Genomic DNA, 26,346 nt, shown 5'->3' on the forward strand with positions numbered 1-26,346 from the left:
ATGACACTCTAATATTACCATCCTTAACTACTGCAGTGCAGAAATCTAAAGTCTATTGATGCTTTCAGAATTCCACAAAAACAAGAGGTAGGAAGATACATAATTAAAAGAGTAAAAAGGCTGGATGAAACGTCAAGATTCAAACCACATAAGCACGTTAAGAATTTCAGTTAAAAGGAAAAGACTCTGAACATATACCTGAGAAGAAGCTGCTTTGAAGAAAGCTAACGTTAACTTCCAAGTGAGAAGATATCCTAGGACAAGGCAGAACTCATCGCTCAGGGGCTGAATAACTGCAAATTCTCCAACTGGAATGCATTCCAGGATGTTTTCTAGCAAGAGTTCTTGAGTGGCCAGGACAGACATGAGAGCCGCTGGAGGTGACCTATGGAAAAATGTTACCTGGCGTAGTAAACTCAAATCTTGAGCAGAGCATTAACTGAATTTATACTCATAGCTTTCCTAGAAACCTGTCAGTAAAGCCAGGTATGTAGAACATAAAAGGGGCCTTTTATTACAGGAAAATTTACTTTCAGATTCACACATTAGTGCTAGATTTTAAGATTTTAATTTTTTTCCTGAAATGGACAGTTGGTGTTTTTACCTCTTGCAAGAAGAATATAAACTGAATGCTGGTCACTTAATCTGAAAGTGGTCTATGGCTGAGCTGATTTCACCTACATCATGGACAGCTGGTTTGCTTGCTTGCTTGCTTTGTCAAGTCACACCAACAAAGGAGCAACTGAACACTGGATCTCCTAGTCACTGAATGTGTTGGGTTTGGGCTTTGGCACTGGATTAAAAAGCTTTTTGCTTTTAAAAAGCTCCGTAGTAAAAAAAGTGTTAACCATTGGGCTGAGGTAAAAAAAACAACTTTTTTTTTTTTAATATCAGTTACCGTATTCCCTCTTCAAACTGTTGACTTTATCGGATTCACACTGTATAAAACACCCAGGTCAATTTTGGAGGTTCAAGAAACTGCAGTTACCTGTGCAGCTGGACACATTCTGAATACAGCAGTCCAGTAAAAATCTGTCAAGATTTTACAATATAGACCACATATGTTGCACTTACTCTAGTAACTGTACCTAGAAAACAACTGCAAATATTGTTTCCAGCTTTAGCACAAAGGCAGAATTAACTAATTAAATTGAGTATTTTCAATATTTATGACCCTACTGTCATAGCCATGTCATTTTTTTTCCTTTTAACATATCCTGACAGACGACGACTATGCTGCAAATCTCAACTCTTGTAATACATTTTAAAGATACGGAAAACAGTCATAAAAAAAACATGAGGAAAAAATACTCACAATGCCGATTCCTCCTCTTCATCACCATAAGATTTGAGATCTTCGTCATCAAATTTAGGCAATTCAGGCATTAATCTATAGAAATATGGAGAGGAAATCAGATTTAATTTTTACTGTTTTAATATATGTGATTCATAGTTCTTTGCTTATCAATGCCAACATTAATGATAAGCAATAAAATAATGGCAATTACTCCTTAATAACACCACAGAATCTTTAAGAGACATGTCACCATTGCAAAGATGGTTCCTGAATGACAGCAAACGAGCATGTAGCTTTGCTTGGTTCTTTTCCAGACCTTTTACACTTCCTGAGTCATGTTAAAATAAACTTCTTTATCTCAGAATAAAGCTATTGCAACTTTATGCCTCAGTATAAGTGAAAGATAACGGTAGCTTCTTATGCTTAAGCCATCTGCCTCACAATCTGCATTTTGAGCAGTCAAATGCACATACTATTTTTCAAATTCTGTATTCTGTCTTTCGGTATTAGAAATAGCCAAAAAGTTCACATGAATACTACACATTTTTATTCACTTTCTTCATTTTCAGATTTAAACTAGTGAAAATAAAAAGGTCATACTATGTAATGATACTGTCAGACCCAGATCAAACCTGGAATATTTCAGTTTACATTTTAGGATTCTCTGAGTGTTAAAATAGGGGCTAAAGATAAATAACTTTATAGTTATGATACTGCTATCTATGTAACTATGGTACAGAAAATAAAATTGTATCTTCATGTATGACAGTAAAATTTTTCAGTATATGTTTAGTCTACTTTTACAATTAAATTTAGCATTCGTAGCTCTATATAATGTTCTCCGATACAGAACACAAATTGCCCAGTTAAGGATTTTCTCCCATAATGGAACATGACTTTGCTAAACACATCTGTAAGTGCATGTTCTACAGCACATTTAAAAAAAAAGGGGGCGGGGGGAGGGGAGGGAAGTGAGAAATTTGTTGATTCTTACTTATACAACATACGGTAGACAGAAATCTGTACAGGTCTAGCCCGGAAAAGCAACAATGGAGATAACGTATTTAGTAGAGTCTGGAGTTTATCTGGAAGATTTGTTTTCTGGCCTGCAACAAACTTCGCTGGCAATTTATGGTTTAACAACTGGTCCTTCGAGATGTACGTTAGAGCTTCACCCAAGGACGTTAACACAGAGTTCTGAAAGGAGCCTTCAGACGCAGTTTTGGTTTCTCCTATTTAAAGTAAAGAAAGACAAGCTGTGATACAGAATGCATGGATGATTATCATAAACAAACATTACTAGAAACTCAGACTCTGCTTACCAGAATCCCTCTAATCTTAAAAGTCACAATGTTAAGTGCAATTACTTTACCAATTAGCATAAAAGTGTTCAAAAAAGTGAGGTTTTATAAGCTATGTGGACATAATATTCCTATTAAATCAAAAATAGGGCCCATCAAGTTCTATTTCAGAATAGCCTGACAGGTACCACTATTACCTTCCTTGCCATATACTTGCCTGTGACTTTCACCAACAATGGTAACAGCAAATTGTGAATTCCTTCAGAAAAGAATTCTTTCCATTCACTGATCAAGTTCACAGGAAGGTTTTCAGTAGTTTCAGGAGCTGCAGCTTCAAAGTAAGCACTAAGGGCAGATGCCAAGTCACAACTGACACAAGCAAAAATCTGCACAAGTGGGACATTATAAAGCGAACGGTTTTCACTTGTTGTCTAGGAGGAAAAAAAAAAAAAAAAAAAAAGAGGAAGATTTCTTAACTATAAATTTGCTTTAAAATACCTGTTTCACATTCCCTGTCTATACCAGAAAGTGTAATTTCAAGGAAGACTCAGTTGCAAAGACCATTTTAAGGCAATTTGGGGGAAAAAAGAAAAAAGCCTAAAAATATAAACTGCATTTTAGTAAGACTTGCTGAAAATTATTTCCAAGTCTCATCAACATTTAGAATCCTGGATTGCTTCCCTTATATGATCTTCTTTATAATGACAGAAAGAAGCTGCCACCAAGTGGATTCAAATAAGAATGTACGCAGCTGTACCTTATCTGGAGCACTTGTGCAGCCAAATGAGCCAAAATTGACACATGAAGTGCTCTCACTTTTCTCTCCCAAACATAAAAGCCATACCAATATCATGCTTGTATTTCCAAATTGCAGAAGGAAATTGGCAATACACTATTGTAAACTGGAAATTATTGAAGTGGCGATCAGGATAATATTTCCTCTCCCCCAACATAACTCCTTCTTTTTAATTTTATTCTTACTAGTTTGCCCAAAAAAGGAATATCATTAAATATTAAAATTTTTCCCAAGCACTTAATCTATGCAACAAGGTTTTCATACTGGTTTGCTGTTTAAATAAATAAAAAAAAAAAAATACAGTTTTGAGGGTCATACAGCATAGGTAAGAAGATTAATCCTGAGACCAAGAAAGGCCACATGGAAGTTTCCAGCCCACCCTTGTAAGTGTGTAGTGACAGAGGGTGCTATAATTCTTGTTAAAAAAAAAAAAAAAAAAAAAAAAAAAGGCAAGCTAGAGGGTGAGAGATTCTCTACCTTTATTTGATTAATAAAGAAGTAGTTAGCTGTTCACTCTGACCTGTTTTCTAACAGTGTTAGAATATAATTTTGATTTTTCATGTGATCATTTAGATATTGAAATGCAGATACTGCTTTTCATTCAGTTAATTTTTATATGTCATGTTAGACTTTGGTCTTAAAGGGATATTATTTTTCAACATAGAGACCTACAGCAGACATTCCAAAATTATTCTTCAGTTACCAATGCCATTACTAAACATCGTATTACTTCAAGGGGGAGATAATTTCATCTCCATATAGAAAAAGAAACAGAAGATACAGTATTGCTTGTACTTTTAAGCCACACATGATCTTCGTCAAAGTTCAGTGAAAAAAGGATTTTGTGCAATTCTTTCTAACATCGTGTCAAGTATTTGCTAAGCTAACTATGTGCCTGCCATATCCAGAGAATAATCTAAAAAGGTAAGTACATCAAAACTGGAGATGGAACATTAGCACTCATGCGGTAGGTAAAGTTTATTTTCTTAGTTCCCTATTTTGATTGAGATGCTTTTTAAAATAAGTTATCTTTGAAATGCGGAGTACCCAGCTATTAATATTGATCATTACTCTAAAGTACTAGAAAGGTAACACACACATTAGACGAAACAAAGTTAAAATTGTTAAGTCCACTGTGTTCTAAACTCTAAGAACCGTTAGGAGGACTCCGATTTCCATTCCTCTTGGCAACCCTCATGCATCTTTGTTCAAATTTAATTGCTATGTGGCATAGCTTCTACAATGTTTTACTGTATCATCCTATTACCCAACTTCCCACTATGTAAACAGATGAGTGAACTTTTAACATACAGCTTTCAAAGATTTAGGATGAAATGTCGATCGGACAGCCCAGTAAGATTATAAAAATTTAGTTATTTCATAGCCTATTTTTTTAACCCCCCCTCCCCTGTATTAGTCCAGTAGGTTCAGAGGGCATCAGGGGGATCCTATTAAAAGCTGGAATGCAATGGTTAGCAATAGTCTCTTTCATATTACCTCTAACCAAGCCAGCATGGAGCACATGATAAAGTCCCATTCATTATCGGCCAAAGGAGCTGCGGAATACTTCAGCAACAAGGGAAGGTAACGGATCATCTCTATGTTGAAACCAAGCAACTGAGCACTTTTTTCTTTCAGATTGCTGCAATAAAAATACAACTAAAGCTTACATATCTTCATGCTGTAGACATGAGTATTTATATTCTTGCCTTCGCTGCTCCTCTAAGGACAAATTAGTCTTGCACCAGGCTCTGCCCTATGTGCTTTTGATACTCTGTCTTTCAAAGGTAGAATACTACATTAGCTGCCAAGTCTAAATAAGTCAGTCAACAGGTACAAAATAGTCTATTAGAGCTACTTGCTCATTTGCATGTTACACAGATTCCTAAAATTGTACAATTTACATATTCACTCAAGTAATACACTTACATTAACTATGAAATTTAGCAATTTTAACTAAATCAATGCAAGAAAAAATAATCATTTGAGTTACTAATTTTAAAAATAAAATACAAGCCCTCAAGTGTCCAAATAGTTTACATTATTTTGAGACTTTGTCGCCTGGATTTTTCTCTCTATACTCAAGACAAATGAACCTCAGTATGTTTTCACTCCTTGCTGGAAGCTTTCCAAGTTACATTTTCAGGTCCAGAATTTTAAAAAAACCACACCTAAGTTTGGTATCCAAGTTTTCTTTCTGCTACCTAAATAAGCAATCAGAATTTGGAACTAAATATCCAGCAACACCTACAAAAGTTGGTCAGTTCTGAATGCTTTTGAAAACAGTTGTCATCTAGGTGCATTAAAAAAGCTCCTAGTTTCCCAGCCTTCAACCACCTGGGTGATTTTCTTCAGTATGAGTTATTAGATACTTAAAGACAGGTACATTAAACTGAGAGATGCAGTTCTACAAAGGCTTAAAAATATAATATTAGAGCAGTGGATGGTGGTTGTAACTTACAAATTGAATTTGTTGATTTTGTTTGAGTTAATAACCACTCTGTATTTTTAAACTCTTGTTTTAAAAATTTTAAAAAAGCCCAATTATCTCAAAGTTGCACCCACCAGCTAAAAAGAAAGCTGTCCTCATTATCGTTTTTCCAAGATATTATGATTTTCAGTATTCCAGGTAGTAGGTGATCACAATCAATACTTCTATCGTTCAAGCAGGAGTTCAAAATGGAAAGACACCCAAATGCTCCTGTAACGTAATAAAAATATCATGCTCAATAGGTCTTAATTATCAAGACAAAACAAACATTAGAATGTGTGTCAATTGACTGGATCGTTTTATTTGAACTTAACATTAATATCGTAAGATAGTTTGGATAATAACTAAGCCTTCATCTTTGAACACTTAATCCAGAGGTGCTATTGTTAAATCATAAATACTATATCCAACCCAAACTTAAAAACAAACAAAACCAAAAAAAACCTCAAACCAACCAAAAACTCCTATAAGATCAATTGTTGGTTTATACAATTAACAAAAAGGAAAAATACCTGCTAAGATTTAAATCTATTTGCGCTACTAAAAATGTAGTATGCTAAGCAATAATTTGGACAGATAACTAAGTAAATGTAACTGCGAGTTGTGAATTCCAATATTATTGTAAGAGTGTTAATTTTTAATTTCGGAGTGAAGTACTACTGTTGCATTAGTACTGTTTTCCATTTTTAAGGAAAACTGCATGTATCTAGATTTCTTGGAGAACAAGAACATTTCTTATAAGCATGATGACAAAGAACTGAGTTAATTAAAGTACAAATTATGCACAACAAAAACAAACAAAAAAACCCACTTCACTTAAGCAGCAGTGCAATGCTTTACAAGAACTTTACCAGCACTTTCCTGATCTGAAAAAAAAATTAAAACTTGAATGGTAAGCCTACAACCTACGTCACACTTAATGGGAAAATTTGGGTATATACTGTCTGCTCAGAATCCCTAGGAAAATGAGAAGCAGCAGAAAGGAAAATGCAGACCAGCGTTACAAACAAGAGCACTCCACAGCAGGGGAGGACTGAAGATTCTTTTTCCCATTTTCTGTTCGAAGTTTCACAGCCACATTTGGTTGGTTCACCAGTTCACTCAGAAAGCCAGGAAAGCTTAACTAAGTCTGAAGAGTAAGAGTCAGGGAAACTACCACAGTAGAAAGATTCAAGATTCTTCTCAACTGCTGCATGACACCAACACTGAAAATTTTCACACTTTGAGGACATCCATTTGAAGGACTCATCTGAAAACCTGAGGACACTGCCAAGAGACAGATGTCCACAGTCTAAAGTCACCAAAGATATTTTTTTCCATTTAAGTAAGCACAGTCCTGTTAAAAAATACAAAATCAACTTTAAAGCTTATATATAGACTGATCAATAAGAGTATGTGCAAGAAAGCACAAAAGCAGTACTGAGAAAAATGAGAAAGTTCTCTCTTTTAAACGACATCTAATTCAAACATGTGGAAGGACTGTGTGTGAGCATTTCCAAAGAATTTTCTTGAAAAGCAACAAGTTTGTGAAAATATAAAGGTTTTCTAAAGGATATTCAAAGCAATATTATAACACACCTCAATCACCTCTAAGTAATTTTTCAAAAGCTGCTGAAAGTGTATGTACAGCAGTTCTGACTCGGCACACTATATCCCATGCACTGGAAGAACTACTCAAAAATTATACATAAACTGTGAAAGAGTTCTTGCTAAAGCATCTAAAGACAATCATGACACTACCAGTTGACAACAGTAATATTTTTGCATGCTGTGTAAAGCCTAAATTATTAACTGAAAACGTTGATATTTACAGATGTGTTTAAATCAGACAGACCAAACAAGAAGTATGGCAATATCAAAATTCTTTTAACAGTATCAGCCTAAATCCTTTAGCTCTAATTTTGTACCAGGCAGTATAGCTTGTACTTCCTTAATAAGGCAGAAAACTACTACGCCAAACAGCCTAGAAGAAATATGCAAACTGAGAAGACATTTCTTTCTAAGAAAAACGGTATTATGATAGTTAACACATTTTATCTAAAAGCAAACATTATTACAAAAGAATGTTCTTAAATTCTAATGAAGTGGACTGTGGTAAGAACATACTCACCGTCAGTGCTGGAAAGCTCTGTCTGTGTGCATGTCATAAGTTTGGCCACACAGTGGAACACAAGTTCTTTCTTTTCTTCCTCAATTAAAAAACGTGATAGACACTGAAGTGTATGCAATCTGCCTTCTGTTAATGGCAGAAACCTATTCATACAAGCAAAACATCAAGAATGAAACAAACCCAAAAATTTAACTAGTAAACAAAATGTCAATTGGTTCATAGTGATCTAATATCCTATGATGAAACTAATCCCACACGCTAAACCGAGTCTCACTTTTACATACCAACCACATATATTACCAAGTGTTCAGTCGTCTTTCATCAGAATCAGTATCATTTAACTTTATCAACATTTGCAACAAACTAAAAGATTATAGGCAGCAGTATTAAGGTACCCTTCTGTTGTCTTAAAAAGTTGTTTCATCTCACAGGATACAGTGTTTTCCACGTGAATCACTTTAGCCATGGTTAAGGACCTGCGTGAATCACTTTAGCCATGGTTAAGGACCAGAGTCTTCCACGTTCCTCTGATCTTCAAAGAAGAAGAAAGACCCTGGTTAATATATACAGATGCACAGTTCACAACAAAAGCATTTGGATGAAGTTTGAATCAATGCACATAAGGAAATATTGTGGCACTTAATACTCTATACAATGCAAAATATGAAGACAGAGTTAAGGGTTGTTTTACTTGTTCTTACACACCTGTCAAATATCGTTTGCTGAAGGCTAGTTGTATTACTAAGTGTACTGAACTTCTCATATGTGATGTGCATTTCTTCTAACATATGAAGATACTCCAGAAGCAGATAAGGAGGATTCTCCAATTCTTCAATCCATTGTAATGAGTACAACAGCTCTGCAACTAATTAAACAAAGGTGGTTGTTTACAAACAACTGCTGAATATATTCAGTGCATAAGCAAGAAGTTTCAGGTCACGGTTTTGTTGGGTTTTTTAAGTATGTTTTTAAGGCATTAAAAAGATGACATTTACACGTAATCTCAGGTGCTTCAGAGCATGAACTGGGTATTTCCCATTGCATCATAAAATACAAGAGAAGAAAAGGCTACAATAATCTATTCTAGATGTTCAGGAAATCTTAAAGCAAATCAAGCATGAAAAGAACTCTAACTCCTCTCTGTTCTTTTTTTTTTTAAATATGTGTAGTACTTGCAGACAAGACAATCAAGATTTAAGTCCAGAAAACAACCAAACAAATTTGATGCTAACAGTTAGCATGTGGTTTCTTCATTAGCTTACAAAGACCCACACTGAACAATTACACTTCTCATCACGGTGAGACTTTTGAAGATAGAACTGTTCATTTGACAATGCTGGCTCTAATCTGAGCATTCTATAAATAAAAAGAAACAAGATTCCACCTGGTGGAATTAAGAAAAATTGCTGCCTCAAAGTATCTTTCCATTATGGCTAAACACTCAGGGCATTTACTTGATGGCATGGATACAGTTCCTATTGTCCACTCATGCCAAGGCATCATGTGTTTTGGCAATGAACAACTTTGAAGTTCATCGTAAATTCAAACTTCTCCAAATTCAAAGTTCTGTTGAGATAGCATGTATATAAACACAAAAGGTCCTAGAAATATAAACACTATACTTGTGCATACTTATACTTTTAAAGGAGAACTAAAGAAAAAAAACCAACAAAAGGTAAAAAGATGATTTCTTATACCTATATGCCAAACTTTAACTATTCATTTCTAATTATCAATTCAGGTTAATTTACAACTACTATAAAATCAAATTCCTTTAAGTTTTTACCATTGTAACTTACTTATATTGTCAATTTTCTTTCTTTCAGCATCATCATTTCCATGGACTACACCATTTTCCAATACAAGTAGCACCATTTTACTTAGTAAGGCTGAAGTACACAGATGGCTTGGAAGTTTAGTTGTGCCACACAGCTTGACACATGATCCCAAAGGTTCACAATTCATACTAAGCCTTCCTTCCAAAAGAGGTTTGTGCATCCACTGTAATATGTGCATAAAAAGAGTATGAACAAATAATTGACATTTCAATGATGCACAGAGGGGCTATGATCTGTTTAACCTCGAAAATTCAGATTAAAAAATAACCATGAAAGATATAAACTAACATCAAAAGCACAATGGTGAGGATGACCCACTCCAGCACATTAAAAAAACCTAAATGCACAGCAGTAACTTGAAACTGCATTGCTGCCTCAGAAAGAAATACGTATCTTTAGAACTCTCTATATTTTACAAGAAATACTAGGGTTCCTGAAGATTGGTGGTAGGACAGGAAATTTATGTCCTTCCCCACTCTCCACTCTATGTATGTCAGCATTTTGTTGATAGTCAGCTTATCACGTTCCTCTGCAGGTATTGGTGTCTTTCACAAAATGAATCTTACAGAACAATTAACTTAACGGTAAGAACATCTTCATGATGTATATTCTGTCAGACAAAATTCCTGAATTGTAAAGTAAGTTGCCGGTGTTCCACGCAGAAAAGGGTAACTTCATAGATTTTTTTTTTTCCAGTAGTACTGGATGGGGCCACAAACATACAGATTTTGTACTCTGTCACGGACAGAGGCTGGAAAGAACCTCTACACAGATATATGTGTATTCATAACTGCAGTGCCACGTCAAAATAAAGAATGCTTATCACCCTAAAGGATAGAGACTTGAGGTAAGATTGACTACTGCATGCAAATCCATTATCATTTTCATACCTCAGTGGATAGAGACTCGTGCAGTTTCCCCCACTCAGTTTTGTTTGGCATGACATGCTCAACATAAGCTCCAAGATATCCAGACTGTCCATCAGCTTCCATAAGCTTAGACAACAAATCACTAACTGCAGTGATCAAAACCTGAAGGCTGAGAAAAGGAGAAAACACTGCAAACAAGTTTGACACTATCCAGTAAAAGCAAGCTGCTTTATTTTACATTGATACAATACTAAATACATTTTTAAGTTATGCTCTACACCACAGTTCTCACCTCTGACAGGCTGAAAAAACTCTCAGTAACACAGATGCCAATTAAATATAGTATAGCACTAATCTTAGTGCTTTCTTTTGGAGAACAACATATAATGAAATGGACATGTACATCACAATTACCTTTTAACATCCAAAGAGGAAGACTGAATTTGATTCTTGACCCACAGTGCAGATTTATGCAAAAAGGTACTCTGTTTCTGCATAGTCCGAAGTTGATGCACGAGTGAATTTACACCAGACATCCAAGTGTGTTTTAATTTACATACAAGTAAATCTATTGTAGGGGAAAAAAGCAAACAAAAACCAAAACAACAAATAGACAAGCAAAACCACCACAAACAGGTAAACTCAAATTACAACCCACAGCATACAGCAACGAACACATGTCTAAAGATCCTAGAGCAGGAAAAGAATTCTCTTTTCTATGTAGTTACATGCAATAACTATCAAGGGCAAATATACAGGTTTCTTGTTGTAGAGCAATTTTAAAACTAACTCTGACACACAGGTAATACATTATTTGAGAATAAGAGTGATGTTCCCATTGTCTACTACAATATGTTCATATGGTCTTCAAAACCGCAGATCTTAAAATACTGAAATACTGAACATTCACAACATCAATACTCATTTGCAAAGCAGCAGTGGTTTTCAGGTTAGTCTTGTCCTACTTCACTTCTACGACAACACTGCAACATTTCCTCCTTTGTACCTGTATCAGTAAATGCATATACCAATTTATCACTCTCAAATTCTGTATTCAAAGAATATAAATCAGGATCTCGGTCTGAAAATGAGACGCTGGTGGAGAGAGAAATGGGTCACAATTTGTCAGAGCAACTTGACCGATATAAATGGTTTCAGAATAAATACACGTATCTTTATTAAAGTGATTGCACACATTTTTTCATAGGAACCTCACATTGCAGAATGAACAAAAAAAAAAATGCTCATTCTTTGTACTTCATAGACCTTAAATAATTTATGTAACACTCCAGAAAGTGTGGAATATCACAGCCTCAAAGATAGCTGAAGCACAGGGATACTAACATCAAAAAAGTTTAAAATCCTTGTAAAGATGTACAGGACTTTATGTTTAGTAGTAACTACTGGCATTGTAAATTAAAGCAAAAATTTTCATGTCAGTTACAGCTGCAAGTGCTGAATGTCTGTGAACTCAGTATTCTATTACATACGTGAATCTGTTTCATGAAAAAGAAGAATTCAGATGTAATCAACAACTACAAAAAAGTTTGGTTGAAGTTCTTTTTCCCAATTACCTGTTAAGTGCGTAGCATCCTGCCTCTGAGCACACAATTGGAAGATGGTAAGCAGCAAGTCTTCTGAGGATGGCATCAGTAAACACCCTTTAACTGAGCTGAAAAAGCTTGAGGCTACATCGCAGATGAAAGATACTGATGGTTCAGTATTTCCAGCTTCAGAAAGATCCTTAGCTTTAGACAGAGCTGCTTGAAGTTTATCAATAATCCTTTCAACAAAAGTTTCACCAATCAAAGATTCTATCGGGGAGAGGAAAAAGACAGCATGCTTTGATTACTTGATAAACATCATCATTCAAATGCATCATATTAATATGTACCAATTTGTTTTTTATTTACTAATTTTGAATGCAAAAGAAAGTGCAAAGTAGTTTCAGTCTAATGTATACCTAAACTCTCTTTCTTATTTCACAGTCATCTAGGATCACCCAGCCGAAGTTTCACATTGCCAAGTATCCTTTCTCTAAACTAGTTGAAGCAGCTTAGACAAAAGGTATATAAAATAGAGCAAGAGCAGGGTGATCCCTTCCTAGCTTCTGGTAATCAATTGTGAGCCAGAGATTACACCTGGACCATTGCATATAGTTAACCCAATCAGACCAATCTTCCATGAATATGCTTAGTCCCTTTCTCACTGGACTGAAGTAGGCTAATCCCATTTATCCTCAAACGCCACAGCATTCTGTGGCGATGAGTTTCATTATTTAATTATGAACTGTATGAAGAAGTATACTGTTCTCTTTCCTCAAGCCTGCTATCTAAACATCTGTAAGCAACCTCAGGCTTTTCCGTTTAAAGAAATAATGAAAAATTTCTTCCTATTTGCTTTTTCCATACAGATTATGATTTTATGGCTCTTTACCACAACCCCATCCCCAATCACTTTCACTGCAAGCTGAAAAATTCTCGTCTGTTTTATTGCCTCTACAAGCAGAGGCCTCTGCATTTGCCTAACCATCACTGCCATCTTTCTTTGGGCATATACTAATTCTATCACACCTTTTTTCAAAAGCATATAGGTGAACAAGAATATTGCAGTGACCAAAACTACAGGCAGTATTGAAGATATTGACACACCAATGCTATAATAATTTTAATTTGTCCTCAGTTCTTTTCACAGCAGCTCCTAATAACCTGTATTCCTTTTTTATTGCTGAGCACTAACCTGCCACTTACAGAGAACCATCACAATAACTGAAGATCTCTTTTCTGAGTTTTAACAGCTCAGGGCCTACCATTGAATAGATACAGTTACAACTGTGTTCTTCCCATGTATACTTTTGATATTTATTGCTTTTGAAATTCCTTTGTAATTATATCAGTTTATCATTCAGTATCACAACACACTGCTACAGCTGCCTGAAGTTTCAGTTTCGATTACTCTGAATAATTTGTCAGAAACAATTATCATCCTTTCAGTACTTACCCTTTTTTCCCTTTAATTCCTATCATCTGATAGGTTACTGATCCATGAAAGGCCCTTCCATTTACTGCATGACAGTTTACCTTGAGAAACTTAGATGAGAGATCTCATCAAAAATCCTTTTGAAAGTCCACATACTCTATTTTGGCCTAAATCACTAAGTCAAGAAGAACTGAAGGTCTCTTAGACTTCATCCAACAAGCATTAAAAACAGGTTACACAGCACCCAGCACAAAACGAATACCTGAGCTCAGCAATACCTACAGCTCTACAGTCAAAAAGTGAAGTCACTGGACAGTCAGCCCTAGGACACCACTGACTCACAAGCGAGCAAGTTTGTTGAACTCTCTCTGAGAGGGAAGAGGTTTTCCTGATGCTCCTCTACATCAAAAGTTCCAGTAACAGAAATAACAATCTTACAAGACCTTCAGGATGCACTATCTGTGAACATCCACTACAGTCAACTTGTTGTGTGCATCTTTGAAACTTGAAAGCACCACAAATGTGCCCAGCATTCAGATAAACTGAAGTGTGTTACCTCAGGGATCAAAGCAAATGCTGAGTTTAACAAAACACAGATGACAAGTTTACACGGGAAACGTCAAGAAAATTGAACTCCACCAGAAGTCTATACCACAGATACCACAAAATGCAAGGAGGAAATTAAATAGGATGTTATTAATAAAAAAATAGATTACATATACACCGTAAGTACACACACACAGTTTTTAAAATACATGAATCTGACTGAAAATGTCTCAAAGCAATTCATAGGTCCTGTAACAAGGTATTACCAATGCACGCATGAGTCCATAACCATTGATTTTTGATATTCTAGTTTTGAAGATAAATTTCAGATGGTATGGTTTAAAGATTAATATTATTTTACAGTACATCAGCTAATAAATCAAACTTACTTAAATTTTCCTCAGGTTTTTCAGACTCGCAAATCTGAATCTGTTCTTTAAACACTGACTTTTGTTTATCAACACAGACCAAAAAAATTGCAATGTCACTGCTGCAAGTTAGTGTTTATGAAATTAAACTGGACATGGTTAATTGGCTCAGGTGAAAAAAAAAGCCAAACACCCCACCCCCCCAAAACAAACAAACAAAAAAAACCAGAAGAAAGCCTAGATGTTACAAATTAAGTATTCTGGAAGATCTCAAATTCCTTTCAACCTTCTGCAAAGCATAAGTGCAGTATTTACACTTCACAAACTCCAAGGAATAAATATACTTACCATTTTTAATGTGTTGAGACAACACTAAGCTCAGGAGGGTCCACCTTTCTGAAGAGGATGATTCTGATGAGGCTGCTATAGGTTTTAAACCCAGGTGACACAGATCATCTGCCAGCATTACAAGTCTTTCTCCAAGTGTATCTCCTTTCAGCCAGTCAGAGACTAAGGAAAGTTTTGTTGTGCTTAAGCATGCCTGAATCACAAGAAAGTAATTCTAATAATCTTTTGAGAGTATTAACTTTTATTACTAACTAAGCATAAGATTAGTATGTCAAACCTGCACACACAGAGTGGGAATCATATCATCTGTCATAAACAGTAAGTCTCTAGGTGTTTACATCTGCAATAATCTCCCCAACTTTCTTTTTGGTCAGACACAGCAACTTATGGTTAGGTCAGACCTCTACTTTAGAGTGAGGTAAGTCACCTTCTGAAAGCTCCTCTTTTTCCTTTTCTCCAACTATAGAAGTCAGGGAATGCCTACATTGGAGTCAGAAAGATAACTTTTGGATGAGCAGGTTGGCTGAAATAAAATCTATTTACAACATAAAATCTATTTACAGCATCTGAATTTCTCTAAAAAGAAATGGAAGGTCACAAATCAGAAAAACATTATTTTGGTGATAAGCCATTATGAGTTACAAAATCACAAAAACTGAGGATTCCTAAAAAAATCACAGTATCTGTGAGGAAAGATACTGTGGTCAACGCACTGGATTGTAAATCAAGTGCTATGAGTTCTTGTTCAAAAATTTGTCATACACTTCGTATTTTATCCCAGGCAATCACTTAAATGTCAGTCTCTCAATATCCCATGTGAAAAAATGGCATACTATCTTTTCTTTGTAAGCATGATGTAAGGGTGATGATACAAATAATAATTTAAGTTATTGGTCTAATACCCAACTCCATTCTCTCTAGCTTAGAGGGGATGACCAGAAACAAATCAGGAATCCCCCTGGCTCAAAGAGCAAACTGACCAAAAAATAGGAGGGACAGTTTTGTTTTGGTATCATCATTTCATTTCTAAGACGGTCCCCAGATTTAAATGCAATTTAAACAACACAAACTATTACTACAACATTTTCAAACTATGGAAATTATCACTACTTAAATAAATAAAAAAAAAAAAGGTCATTCAAACACATGTAACTCTCAAAGCTAACAGCAGGGAAATATTCAAAACTGCAAAACAAGAACAAAAAAGTCCTAAGAGGTACCTTTTGAATTATCTGGAGAAAAATAATCCATTTCAGATCCATCTGAAAAGAAAAACAAAATTCCACAATATTTAACAAATTCTTTGCTGAATAGGAAGCATTTAATACCTTTTTAACTGTTTGTTTTACAACTTTATTTTCTGCAGGGGATAAGCACAAGTTGCTAAGTTTCAGTAACAAAGTTATTGATGATATTATTTCTGGCTTCCAAGTCTTTCTCTACCACACCGATCAGCAAGGGACTGTATTTATAAGAAAGGCCACTGATGACTAGCATAAAAGCACACTGTATAAAGAAGCCAGAACAGAGAAATTCTGATGTTACTTTTTTTTTTTTTTAACGATTTATACCATATAGAAAGGGACATATGTCATAACCTTTCACCCCAACACTGTCATGTCAATCCTTCCTAAATCTACCTTCCTTACACTGAACGAACTTATCCTCATGTAGAGTATCTTCCATTCCACAGCCCCAAAATAAAATGATTAACCAACCACGCCCACAAAAAGAGCAGTCACTTTGATAAAAACTAATAACAAAATGTACAAGAGTCATACCTTTGTTAAATCATCAAGAATTGTTTTCCTTTCATCATTACTGTTGCAACAATTAAGCACACTGTACTAGAAAGGGACATATGTCATAACCTTTCACCCCAACACTGTCATGTCAATCCTTCCTAAATCTACCTTCCTTACACTGAACTTATCCAAGTTCATGTAGAGTATCTTCCATTCCACAGCCCCAAAATAAAATGATTAACCAACCACAGCCCACAAAAAGAGCAGTCACTTTGATAAAAACTAATAACAAAATGTACAAGAGTCATACCTTTGTTAAATCATCAAGAATTGTTTTCCTTTCATCATTACTGTTGCAACAATTAAGCACACTGTACAAAGTATCGACCAGAAAATGGGTGTCTTTCCTCCAGTCTTCTTTCAGCCAAGCTATTAAATTCATATACAGAAATTGTACAGATGGACTTTCATGATGAGCTTTAACTTCGTTTTGGGATTCAGCCTGCGCAGAGCCTGCATCATTTCCCTGCTCTAAAAGTACCTGAAAAACTCTGTTTGAAGAAAAAGAGTTGAGCAGGGCAGAGAGAAATTTCAAATGCTGTTCTGACTTCTGTTCATTGACATACACAATACTCAGTTCAGCAAGGCTGCAGACTAAATTCTCTAAAGGTTCTTTCCTTAGAAGCGAACTATGCTGCAAGTCAGCCTGTATTTCAGAGTCACTATTTCTCACTTCTGTGGGCTTTCCATTCTCTGTGTTTCTTTCAGATTCATCCTCATCTGTAAATCTGATTTTTAGAGATTTTCTGTTGTTTGGTTTTGTAGTACTCTTTGGATTCTGAAGAATTTCTAGCATACCAGATATGGCGAACAATGATTTCTCATCAGCATCCAATGTATCAACATGAAGTACACACATTTTTAAAAGACGGTCCCAAAAATTTGACAACAGTTTCTGGAAAAGTTCATCTGTGCCATCATCACTGGAGAGTTCTGCTTTAGCTTCCCAGGAGCTCAGCATTTCTGCTATTTGGTAAAATAACGGTCCATTTTGTAACCTGGGCTCCTTAAGTACAGCATTGGTAAGAGGAATTAGCTATAAAGACAAAAAAATTATTAAAAGAACAGTGATCCAACTAGATGATCTTTTTATTCCTTAAAATTCCAGAAATAATTCCGAAAACATCAGAATTACTCATGCTTGAACACTTAATAAAAATATACAGGGTCGGATATTTTTTTTTTTTTAAATATTATTTAAACTGCACAGTAAAAGGGATGATTTTACAGGAAGGAAAAAATTTACTAAATTCAGTAAGATTATTTTTTCCATAAAATCTAGTGAAACTTTCAACAGAGAAGTAAATCCTTACAGAAATGTACGTTTTTCTTTAACTTTGAATTATTAAATGTACACACAACAATATTAAGTATTTCTAATAAATACCTGGTCATGTATAAGCATTTGATGAATTTGTCTTTGGTCATCTTCTTCGTCTATTTTCTGTAATATGGCAAAGCGCAGACATTCCATAAATGCAGTTATAATTGCTGAACTTTCTGAAGGGCTGGCTATCGCTCGTTCACTTGACAACCTATTGAAAGGCAACATTGGAGGGAGGGCACGCTCAGTCATCTATGCTTCTAAGAAACCCAGTACATACATAACGAATGTAACCTTGGTTATGTTGTTCTTATCCAGACAACACCAATATGAGAATATAGAGTCACAGAATCATTGATAGGAGTCAGATCAAAACTAATTCAATGGGACATATTTAAAGAGTCAAAACAATAGACCCAGGCATTTAACATAACTTATATTAAAATAACTTACTCATCTAGTTTTAGCATTCATTAAAAAAAAAAAAAATCTACGTAAACAGAGGAAACATAACCAGTCACGCATACTGTCTACTGTTTCAGCTGTTTGCCAAAACTCCTTTGCAGTTTTCTACACACGCCACAGAGGTTTAGAAGGTGTCATTACAGAAAAAAGAAAAAAACTGAAACAAAAAGCCACCAAAAGACAGTTTCACCATAGCCAGTCTGAGTCTGAACAACTGTGATTTGTTTGCTTTTTAATGAAAATTAGGCCACGCAAATTACCATGCAAATATTACAACCATTTTACTACTTGTAATAAAATTCTATACACTCTCTTCTCCAAGAGCTCTGCTAATGGCCACGCCAACATCAATCGAGAATTGATTTTTGTTTAAGTAAGTTACATTTTAGTCTTTCATGAAATAACTTATACGTGCTTTTGAGTACACAATGCACATGCATCTATTAAAATTAGATTTGATAGAAAGATGGTTTTGATGTATTTAAAGGCAAAAAATGATAGCAGTTTCAATCCTTTAAAAATCAGTATCACAAGAATTAAAGTTCCTGCACATAGGAAATTTCACAATCGCAATGCTAATCCCCAATAACCTCTGTAATAATTACACACTGGTGAGAAGAGCCTGATATCTTCAAAGCCACTTTTAATTTTAAATTAATTTCCCATTTTAAAACTTATAATTGAATAAACACAAAGCTTTGACAAGGAAAGATAAGAATGCTTTAGGTAAGGAAGACATAATAAAAATCAAAGAGAAGGCTGAAGGTTTAAGAAGACAGGGACAGCCACAACGGACTGACTCTAGTTTTGGATATTTAGAAGTATTTTAAAAATATGATTTTCAAATATCATAGTGAAAACAGTCTTTTTCCCAAATAAACAATTAATGCATATTTTAATAGCCTCAAGCCAAATGAAGTGTTACTCATCTTTAAATGCTTAAAGAAGACTAGTTCTCCTATTTCCAAATGTAAAAGACACTGGTTTCAAAAAAATAAATAACTAAATTTGTGGTTCATACCCTTGAATTATAGAGCTGAAAAAAGTTCTGAAATACTCCAGCTTTGGTTCTGCAATGCCAGGAGGTACCTTGCTAATGAACGGCAAGAGATTTGGGTATATAACGGTAGCTAGTCCTCGTCCACCTTCTCGAAGCACTGTCCACAGCTTTGGTAGAACTCCCTTTTTGGCATTTACATGGCTCCAACAGTCCTACAGAAAGCAATACACTTATTGTCAATTAAATGAGAATACGTTGCCTTGGAAGTACTCCCACGCTAGACATTTAATCTACCTCCCTATGTTGTAGCTGAAACAAGCTACCGTAAAATTTAAATTCACTTGCCAATGTTTTTAAGAATCACTTTCTCCCTATTTCAGCTTGTGAATTTAAGAAGTTAACGCGATAAAACTGTTTCTGTATTGTTTAAAATCAACGGACCTTTCTTGTTAGCAAACTGCAATTAAAGGCTTCTCTTTAATAATGCTTTAAGGATGCTTCATAAAAATCATTATTGTAACTGGTCTTTTATTTAATTCTGAGTTCTTATTATCAAGAATAAGCAATGATTTCAAAATCCTAACTTTAGAAGCACTACTATCCTCAAAACTCCCCTCAAAAAATCTTCTGATGGTTACAAAATATCTTGGCACTCCCCCCCCCCCCCCCAGCTCTTTTTTATTTATAGCAAGCTGAACAAAGATTTTTTTTTCCCCCCCTAAATTGTTACAGTTTATACCAGCAGTTACAAAAGAGATCTGCAGCATTAAACCCTCAAAGCATCCCAGTCTATGGCAACACCACTCATCCAGCTAATAAATTCAAAGCTGGTATTTCACTTAAAATTTAAAAAAAAAAAAAAAAAAAAGTTATAGAACCAAAAGCATTAAAAGAAAGGGAAACAAACAAACCAAAAATGCACTGCAGGTCATTTTTGTAGCCGTCTTTAACCAAGAAAAAGGTTTTAAGTATTATTTTACTTATTAGTAACTATTTTTAATCACAGGGATTCAGGTTAATTTAATTAAATCTATAAAACAACTCTGATTTTCAGACATGCTGGACACAATATATTTGAAAGTTACACTGAAACCCTAAGGAGGAAGAAGGACTATGTAGCATTGATAAGTTCATGTTATTAATCATAAAGAAAACCCAGTCAAGCTGTTCTTCCTAATTCTACACAGAGAACAGTGGCACTTGGTGAAAAGTTAAATCCGAGTAAAATATCTGCCCCTTAGGTTTCCCACATTACCTCAATAGTGGCGATAGCATAAAGTACAGCTTCCCAAAGAGCAGGACACACCACTGCATCACTGTCATCAATGCTGAGAAGAACAGCAGGACAAACTCTTGGTGCTTCAGTTTTCACCAGCTCAGGCAAGTACTGGCAAAAAGCAGAAGCCAGCTCAAAGAAAGCTGAGCGAACCTGACACAGGCCACAGAAAAACAAAATTTTAGTCAAATGACAACACTTTGTCACTACACGTAGCTTATAACATTCCTTTTAAAGTCACCATAACTTACAACACGCGGTCCCCATATTTTATCACATGAGCAAAGGTTTAAATATTATTAAAACTAAAGAAAAATAAAGAAATTATTTGATAAGGCTGTTTAATATTTTAAAATAATTTGTTTAGTGATAAAATGCTTATCAAAAATTTTATTTTAATATACTTCTCAAAAGGCATGTTTTCCCAAACACACCTTAAAACTTTTTAAGAAAATACTATCAGAATCAATTAATCACTCTATGCACTATTGTCTTAGCAGACCAAAGACCAATAAAATGGTTTCAAAAAAAGAAAGTCCAAAAGCACTAAGAACACATGCAGTAAACTGACACAGTTTGTATCTTTTACATGAATTCGAAATGATGGCAGATTGCCAAGAAGTAGATGATGGTGACATGGAAATAACAAATTAGCCTATCGGGCAAATTTTAGAGCAATATTGTCTATTTAAGGCCTAGAAATTTGAAGGCTGTTTCAAACATAGTTCAGCGAAGTACAAAGTTCATTCTTGTAGAATAATTAATACTTGCTTAGGTTCAGTGTATTATCCTCAACTAAAACCAACCAAAAAAAAGAAGAAATAAAGAAGTCACCTGTGGTATGTTGTGTTTGCCGTATTTCCAAAATTTGTTTTGGGACAGAAGTGGCATTAACTTTTCCTCCAATGAATGCATCTCTTTCTTTGGCAACATGCTAAGCAACTTTTTTAAAGCTAACAAGGAACAGGTCAGAATCCGGAAAAATTTGGCTTCCCTTTCTTCCTCTGGTACAGTTCTCCGAAAACAAAACAAAACAAAACAAAGTGAACCATAAATAAATCAGTAGGCTTCTCAAGCTCTTCTGACCTGTCTAAACTAAACCGTCTTCAGTTTTTCTGTGTTCTTCTTTTCATTTCAGATGCCAGCAATGTAAATACGTAAACTTTCCATAGGTTCTAATGCTACCAAATTACATTATAAAGCATTAGAAAAAGAGAGTTTCAAGTCACCTCATCTTCCAGCTGTTCAAAAATGTGACTCCTAAAAGAGCTGAAACAAGAATTAGACAATTGATAACACTTTCAAAGGTATTTATACTCTAGTCCCAAAGAAAGTTGCTGGGATCTGGACTCAAATAACTATTCTATCTCTCGAAACAAAACTAAATCCACTACCTCCAAGGACAGAGAACCCAATACAGACCAAGACTTAAGCCATATACATTAAAGCAGGCTAACATACTGGGGGTCACTGAGTGTATCGGGTGTTTCTTTCAGAAGGTGATCTTGAAGTACCTAGGGGGAAAAAAAAAAAAATACACACATACACGTGAGAATCTAATATTTATATGTGAATAATACAGTCTATACATTATTCAGAAACAGCTCTACAATAAAACTTCACAACCTCTGAGTCAAGTCTTTTAAACACATTTTAGACATGCTAGTGAACAAGAACATAATTTAATTGACTCCTGCTGAACATAGTAGCTGTGGTACTGTTTGAATCAAGACTTCGTAATACTTTGTGAGTTGCAGTCCTATGACAACAGGCTTCTGGTAAAAAGAAGCCAAACCGAGACAAAACAAAATGGCTAAGTTTGCATATGATGGGCCAGCAATACAAACTTTCACCTTTTTAAATTCAGTCAATTCAGTTTCATATATGACTGGCAGAAAAGCATTAACCTTGGTCAGAACTAAACTTGTAGAGGCTCTCTGAAACACTGCTCAGCATTCTTTAATCCTCTACCACTGCAGCTAAACCACTCCGGCATCATTATTCATCTGTCAGCAACATTACATGATGACTGAGCATCACTACATAGAAATGCATACAAGAAAATTCACTTTGTATTCACTCCTCTGGTTCCAGTCATTCTAACCGCAAGCCAAAAAAATAGAAGATGTGTCTTTGCCTCAGTCTTCTCTTCACATTAGCAGGAGCAAAGTTTCAGGTGAGAAAGAAATTTAACCACGAAGAGCAGATGGGGGCAGGATGAGTTTTAAACTTGTAATAAAAGTTGACATATACTTAACACAAAGCCTTAAAGAAATACGTAAGTATAAACTCACATTAAGAATTTCATCTTTACAGAATGCTAAGGCTTCAGGTTGTTTGCTTGAAGGGAAAGCTTTTTCAAAAGCTACTTTTGCAGCAGAAGCAGCAGGGGAGTAAGTGTCACATTGAGCAATCAGCCAGTATCCCATGATACTTTTTAAGTAAGGAGCTAAGTGTTTCTTTACTTTAAGAACCAGTTGCTCAAAAGATTGCTGAGTTGCTTCTCGAACACGGCGATCGTGATCCTGTTAAAGAAAAAAAAAGAAGGAAAAAAAAGAGAAAGGTTTATTGTTTTAAGAAATGTACCTTTGATGCTGGGATACTTCAAAGCAGAAATGATGACAAAAAAAAAAGCTGTCTCTCAGTTCAGACATTTTCGCAATGAATTGGGCTGTATAGATTTGAAAATACGCAACAACAATGACAAAAAAGTCTTGGTATCCCTAGATAAGGGGAAAGCCCTAACTTAGCAGTATCATATTCTCGACGTGTTGTACATTCAAAATTGTAACCTTTTCCTGATATACCCAACTACAGTTTCTATTTCCACTTTATACAAACATTTAACAGAAAGACAAGAAGCAAGAGAAACAGGAAGCCTTGAAGACACTTTTTGGATTAAAACGACCATAAGCCTACCAAACTGTGCATCATTATCCATTATTTGTGTATGAATTTACAACTTCATGACTTTCTATGCTCTTGGCTCCTGAAAGAAATACTAGAAATTGCTCTAACGGATCAGAATAGTGATTCATTTTGTCCAATATCACGTTTCCAACAGTAGCCAGTCCAGATAGTCTGGAGATGTATTAAATATATCAGAAAATTATGGTTTATCTGGCTACGCATGGTCTTTTCATGTTTGAGGGGTTTTTTGTGGGTTTCTTTTTGTGGGTTTGGTTTTTTTTTTAATATTAAGTCTGGTCAGATATTAGTCCTAGCTCAAAAAGATTTATAATTATGTTAACTGAACAGCACGTTCTCCTTAGCCGTTCTGGAATCTACATAAAAGAACTTTTCTTGAGAAGAAATATTTTGTCATCTTTTTAACATAAAGGTCTAACAAACAGCTATCTCCATCCAGCAAGTACAGCCCAGGCATCAACAGTTCAAGATTCTACCCACTGCCAATACTGAAACATCTCCACAATAAAGAACACTACTTTCCTTCATCTTCACGTTTTTCCTAGAACGAGTCAGTAATTCCAACAAAGTTAGATATATCAGTAACAACTGCCTTAGAGGTTGTCACAGATTTTACAAAGGCAGTAACAACTGCCTTAGAGGTTGTCACAGGAAGTATCCAGAGAAGTTTTTAATTTAGATACTTTAATACTTACCAGTGAGATTTTACAGTAAATTCTTGGCCAGTAAGGAAGAACACCTTTAACAACTTCCGCTTCTCTTTCCTTGCACATTGTCCCAAACTCTTGCATAGCCTAAAATCAAGATACCGAGAGCATGATTTAAGAAGTCAGATAGATACGTCTGTAATTTACCAGCTTCTACCCGACATTGCAACTCTCTTTTTCAAAAATCAATTCATTTCTTGCAATTGAGCATCTATAGAGTTAATTTTATGAAGGCTCCGTCAGCATTGTGTGATGGACCTTTTTATAAGTCCTCCAAGATACCTTCTGGATTGCAGTTCTAGCAAATTTGCCAATATGAAATTAGTATTAGCTACCTTGACGTATTCCTCTCCCATCCTTAAGAAAAAGGTATTGTTTTCCAATAAAAAACAATTATGGGGAACAAAGGATACACCTACTTTTAATTTTGTTGTGATATCCCTCTTAGAAAGTTTTCGCAACACCATCCGAAAATCAGCATCCACAAGGCTGTCTATTTCCTCTGCTCCTTGAACTGCAGGAACATATCCTAGATCACTCTGAGATGTTCCAAAGCCAATAAACCCAGGCACTGTTCCACGTTCTTTGGCAAGGAGCTCTGCAGCTCGGCCACTGCTAGAAGGCTGACAAAAAACAGGGACAGAAGTCAGTTATCTATTTCGGTAATTTTGTTTTATTTTGCACACATCATACATTTGAAATAATGATCCTATTTATACTGTATAATTAACCTTCTATTTAAAACAAAGTCTCACGAAAAAAGGCCACCTATGCTTTAAACGTAGAAGTTTGACCTAGAAAATTATTCTTCTCTTTAGAACCAGCATTCCCTTCTCTCACCGTGATTTTAATCCATGAATACTTATAGAAAATTATATTGCTTTTAGACACATACAAAAATATATAACAGAAAAGTCCTTCTGAAAGTGAACAATTTATTAAGAAGCCATTTACACTCCTTCACTGCTTCTGTTTTTACTAGTTCTTCTCACGTTATTGCATATGGACCAATACAGCTCCCAAGGAATGCTCCTCATATTGTTGGGAAAAATGAGAACACGCACAAAACAAAGGGTGCTACCAGCAAGGGGACAAGAAGGATTTAGAGGAATGGAGCAAAAGTGTAATACTATCCCATTAGGATCACAGTGGCTGTTTTGGAGTTCAGCACCTCTTCTAGTTTGCCTCAGTTAAGTCAACACCTTGCTCATCTTATCAGTGGCTCGTGTTTATGTCTTCTGAATGACTGGCCCAAAACCAGCTGGTGCTTTAATGTTCTCTGTGGCACCTTATAGTCCAACTACCTTTTATCTCCTAATGACAGTTGCAGATTTGTGAGTTGGGTTTGGTTTTTTTTTTAAGTAATGACAATTTGCTGAAGTTCATCATACTCTTCTGATTTTCTTGAGGTACGTAAGCCACATTTTACCTGACTACTATATCTACAGATTAAGTCATTTTTTCTGCATGTGAAACCTCAACTACAAGGACACGCTTCTTTGCATTCCCTCATCTTCTCTACACCCATGAGAGGGGGAAGATTTGTAGGCATTACATAACCTGAACAGAACGCTTCACCCACAATCCTCCCATCCCGAATGAGTGCCACACATGACAGATGTCACACCACTTCGGGCCCGATGGCAAGACGAAGACACCACGACAGCTGTACTCGAAGACTCCCCGCAGAAGAACACACAAAATGTACCCACCGGTACCTTGCTGAACTCACACCCGCGGTGATTTTGCAGTTACGCCCCCCTACCCTTGCCCTTCTCCGGAAAACGCGTACAGACGCCACAGGGAGTTGCAGTCACGCTCCCCCAAAGCACGGGCCCAGGCCGAGAGTCGCCCCTGAAGCCCGGCGGCGGCCCCGGCACCAGCTACTGCAACCGGGC

General features: G+C 35.6%; 1 protein-coding gene across 1 annotated transcript in view; it reads right to left on the reverse strand.

The window, feature by feature from the left end:
• Window positions 1-25,066, reverse strand: part of LTN1 (listerin E3 ubiquitin protein ligase 1) — a 41,140-nt gene extending 16,074 nt beyond the window's left edge. The window contains exons 1-25 of the mRNA XM_009282926.2: window positions 24,868-25,066; window positions 24,437-24,535; window positions 23,108-23,338; window positions 22,275-22,327; window positions 21,648-21,828; window positions 20,793-20,966; window positions 19,559-19,749; window positions 18,136-18,283; window positions 16,999-17,784; window positions 16,164-16,205; window positions 14,944-15,136; window positions 12,277-12,516; window positions 11,117-11,270; window positions 10,724-10,871; window positions 9,795-9,996; window positions 8,701-8,860; window positions 8,504-8,527; window positions 8,391-8,471; window positions 7,996-8,138; window positions 5,960-6,095; window positions 4,892-5,036; window positions 2,816-3,029; window positions 2,292-2,529; window positions 1,316-1,390; window positions 199-385 (exon numbers count right to left, since the gene is read on the reverse strand). Of these exons, the coding sequence (XP_009281201.1) occupies window positions 199-385; window positions 1,316-1,390; window positions 2,292-2,529; window positions 2,816-3,029; window positions 4,892-5,036; window positions 5,960-6,095; window positions 7,996-8,138; window positions 8,391-8,471; window positions 8,504-8,527; window positions 8,701-8,860; window positions 9,795-9,996; window positions 10,724-10,871; window positions 11,117-11,270; window positions 12,277-12,516; window positions 14,944-15,136; window positions 16,164-16,205; window positions 16,999-17,784; window positions 18,136-18,283; window positions 19,559-19,749; window positions 20,793-20,966; window positions 21,648-21,828; window positions 22,275-22,327; window positions 23,108-23,338; window positions 24,437-24,535; window positions 24,868-24,915 (4,293 nt within the window). The 5' untranslated portion in view covers window positions 24,916-25,066. The remainder of the gene's footprint in view (window positions 1-198; window positions 386-1,315; window positions 1,391-2,291; window positions 2,530-2,815; window positions 3,030-4,891; window positions 5,037-5,959; window positions 6,096-7,995; window positions 8,139-8,390; window positions 8,472-8,503; window positions 8,528-8,700; window positions 8,861-9,794; window positions 9,997-10,723; window positions 10,872-11,116; window positions 11,271-12,276; window positions 12,517-14,943; window positions 15,137-16,163; window positions 16,206-16,998; window positions 17,785-18,135; window positions 18,284-19,558; window positions 19,750-20,792; window positions 20,967-21,647; window positions 21,829-22,274; window positions 22,328-23,107; window positions 23,339-24,436; window positions 24,536-24,867) is intronic.
• Between the last annotated feature and the right edge of the window lie 1,280 nt (window positions 25,067-26,346).

This window comes from Aptenodytes forsteri, unplaced genomic scaffold (genome assembly GCF_000699145.1).
Source record: "Aptenodytes forsteri isolate BGI_AS27 unplaced genomic scaffold, ASM69914v1 Scaffold2, whole genome shotgun sequence".
In the NCBI taxonomy this organism is placed as follows: domain Eukaryota; kingdom Metazoa; phylum Chordata; class Aves; order Sphenisciformes; family Spheniscidae; genus Aptenodytes; species Aptenodytes forsteri.